The 1920-nt window shown below is 52.7% G+C and overlaps 1 protein-coding gene across 1 annotated transcript in view; it reads right to left on the bottom strand.

Annotated features, from left to right (window-relative positions):
* Positions 1-92, bottom strand: part of COL8A2 (collagen type VIII alpha 2 chain) — a 2325-nt gene extending 2233 nt beyond the window's left edge. The window contains 1 exon segment of the mRNA XM_009284739.2: positions 32-92. Within this exon segment, the coding sequence (XP_009283014.2) occupies positions 32-90 (59 nt within the window). The 5' untranslated portion in view covers positions 91-92.
* Positions 93-1920: the final 1828 nt, after the last annotated feature.

The raw sequence follows: 1920 nt of genomic DNA, 5'->3' as shown, positions 1-1920 counted from the left end.
GTAGCCAGGGGGCCCGGGGGGTCCGCGCGGGCCGGGCTTCCCTGGCGGTCCTGGCTCCCCTTTGAGGTCCATCGGCAGCAGCGGTGGCATGTCTGTGGAGAGAGGAGACATGGAGCTTTACTGGGGGTGGCGGCGGACGGAGGAGCGTGCCTGGTGCATGATGCCCTCAGGGTGTTAAAGCCAGGGGCTTCAGCGCTGCTTGGATCTGTACTTGCAAGAGTGCCCTTCTCTAGAAATGGTTTTATTTAAACATGGCCACAGTGGCTTCCTGGGCCACCACATCAGCAGGACCGTCTTGAGGCAAGACCTTGGCCAGAGCCCAGGGTACTAATTCAAGCCTTACTCCATCCATCCCTCCAGAGAGGGTGTCAACAAGACCAGCAATTGCCGTCGGCTCCAGCAGCGTTGTTTTGTGATGACCTACTGTGGGGGTTTTTTAGGAGCTGGATTCAAACCTCCCACTGCCTCACTTCCCAGTGGCCTTGAAAGCACCGTGGGATTCAGTCAGTCCCACCTGGGCTCAGCCGAGAGGATGGCGACAGAGCGAGCCAAGACTGAGGATAATCCCTCCACCCCATCCCTCGAGTCCAGGGCCTTGGGAGACCTTTAATCCTTTTGGATTAAGAAGAAAACTCTTGGACATGTACTTGAGAGACCAAAGAGGTGATTTGTGTATGGGTTAAGACATGCCTGCGGTGCTCACTGGCTCAGCTCCCATGTCCAGCAAGGCAGAGAAAAACTCACCAGAAAAGAAAAAAAGCGCTGAGGATGGAGGAAAGACTGATAGCTGCAAGGGAAACGCAACCTCAGTTACATCCAAATAAGTCAGTCCAGCTGGGAATAGGCCGTAACCACTTGACATTTAAAGAATTTATAGAGGTCTTTTGCAAACGGATATAAGAAAGAAACTAATGGGCTGAGAGACTACAAAGTTGAGGAGAGCCAGATTACATGCCCACCGCAGCTCGGTACTTAAAGCGCAGAAGTGAGCGTAAATAACTCCTTGAGGCTGGCCCAGGCAGGGTGTTGCTTCCCACGTGACGCTGGGAACGGGTGAGAAAGAATAAACCTGACAAACTCTTTTTTTTGGGAAGCTTGAAATGAAGGAAATACTTGGCAGTCGCACGTACATGGGACTATGATGAGAAATGCGAGGGGCGGAGGAAAGGGCCTTGACACCTTGGGCAAATTTTAACCAAATCTGCCTAAAGTTGAACATTCCAGTCAGGAACAGATCTGTACGGGCAATTTCCTGGGATGAGAATGGATCCCGTCTGGGATGGGAGCAGAACTGGCCCATGGCATGAGGCTGTGTGCCCCGGCATGGCGCTGAGGAGGAGGCAGGGGGGTCCCCGAGGTCTGCCAGCCCGGCCCCCAGCCTGGGCATTCAGCGAGCTGAGCCAGGCCTTGGGAGCACAGACACCCGTAGCGCCAGGATCCACCAACACAGAGATTTTCTCAGTCAACGGGAAAAGATTAGGGGAGATTTGAGACACGTGAAAAGAATAACTGCGGCAGCAGCAGGCACCGTTCCCGGTGCATCAGGGCGGCTTTACCTTTCCTAAGCACAGCAATTAGCTCTGGCCAGTTCCAAGCCTGGTGCCTGCTTGCTTTTCTTTTGGTAATGGAAACATTTTCAGAGCTTATCTACACATCAAAGCCTGGCCCACATCCTAGGCTGTAATAGAGGTCACTTGGCTGTGGAAATTAAGGAAATACTTGTCGGTCATGACATTGCCACTGGATTTCTGCAAACCTGCTCCTCACCCCGGAAAATGGTGTGGGAAAGAAGACAAGAAAGATGTGAAGTGTTGCACTAAAGCAGATTTCTGGGGTTTGAATTCTGGAAAATTTTTTCTCCAGAAAATTATTTCAATGTGTTTTCTCCGCCCCTCCCCCCCCCGCCCCCCCTACCCCTCT

The sequence above is a fragment of the Aptenodytes forsteri genome, unplaced genomic scaffold (genome assembly GCF_000699145.1).
Source record: "Aptenodytes forsteri isolate BGI_AS27 unplaced genomic scaffold, ASM69914v1 Scaffold7, whole genome shotgun sequence".
NCBI lineage: Eukaryota > Metazoa > Chordata > Aves > Sphenisciformes > Spheniscidae > Aptenodytes > Aptenodytes forsteri.
This window is presented reverse-complemented; position numbering and strand designations above follow the sequence as displayed.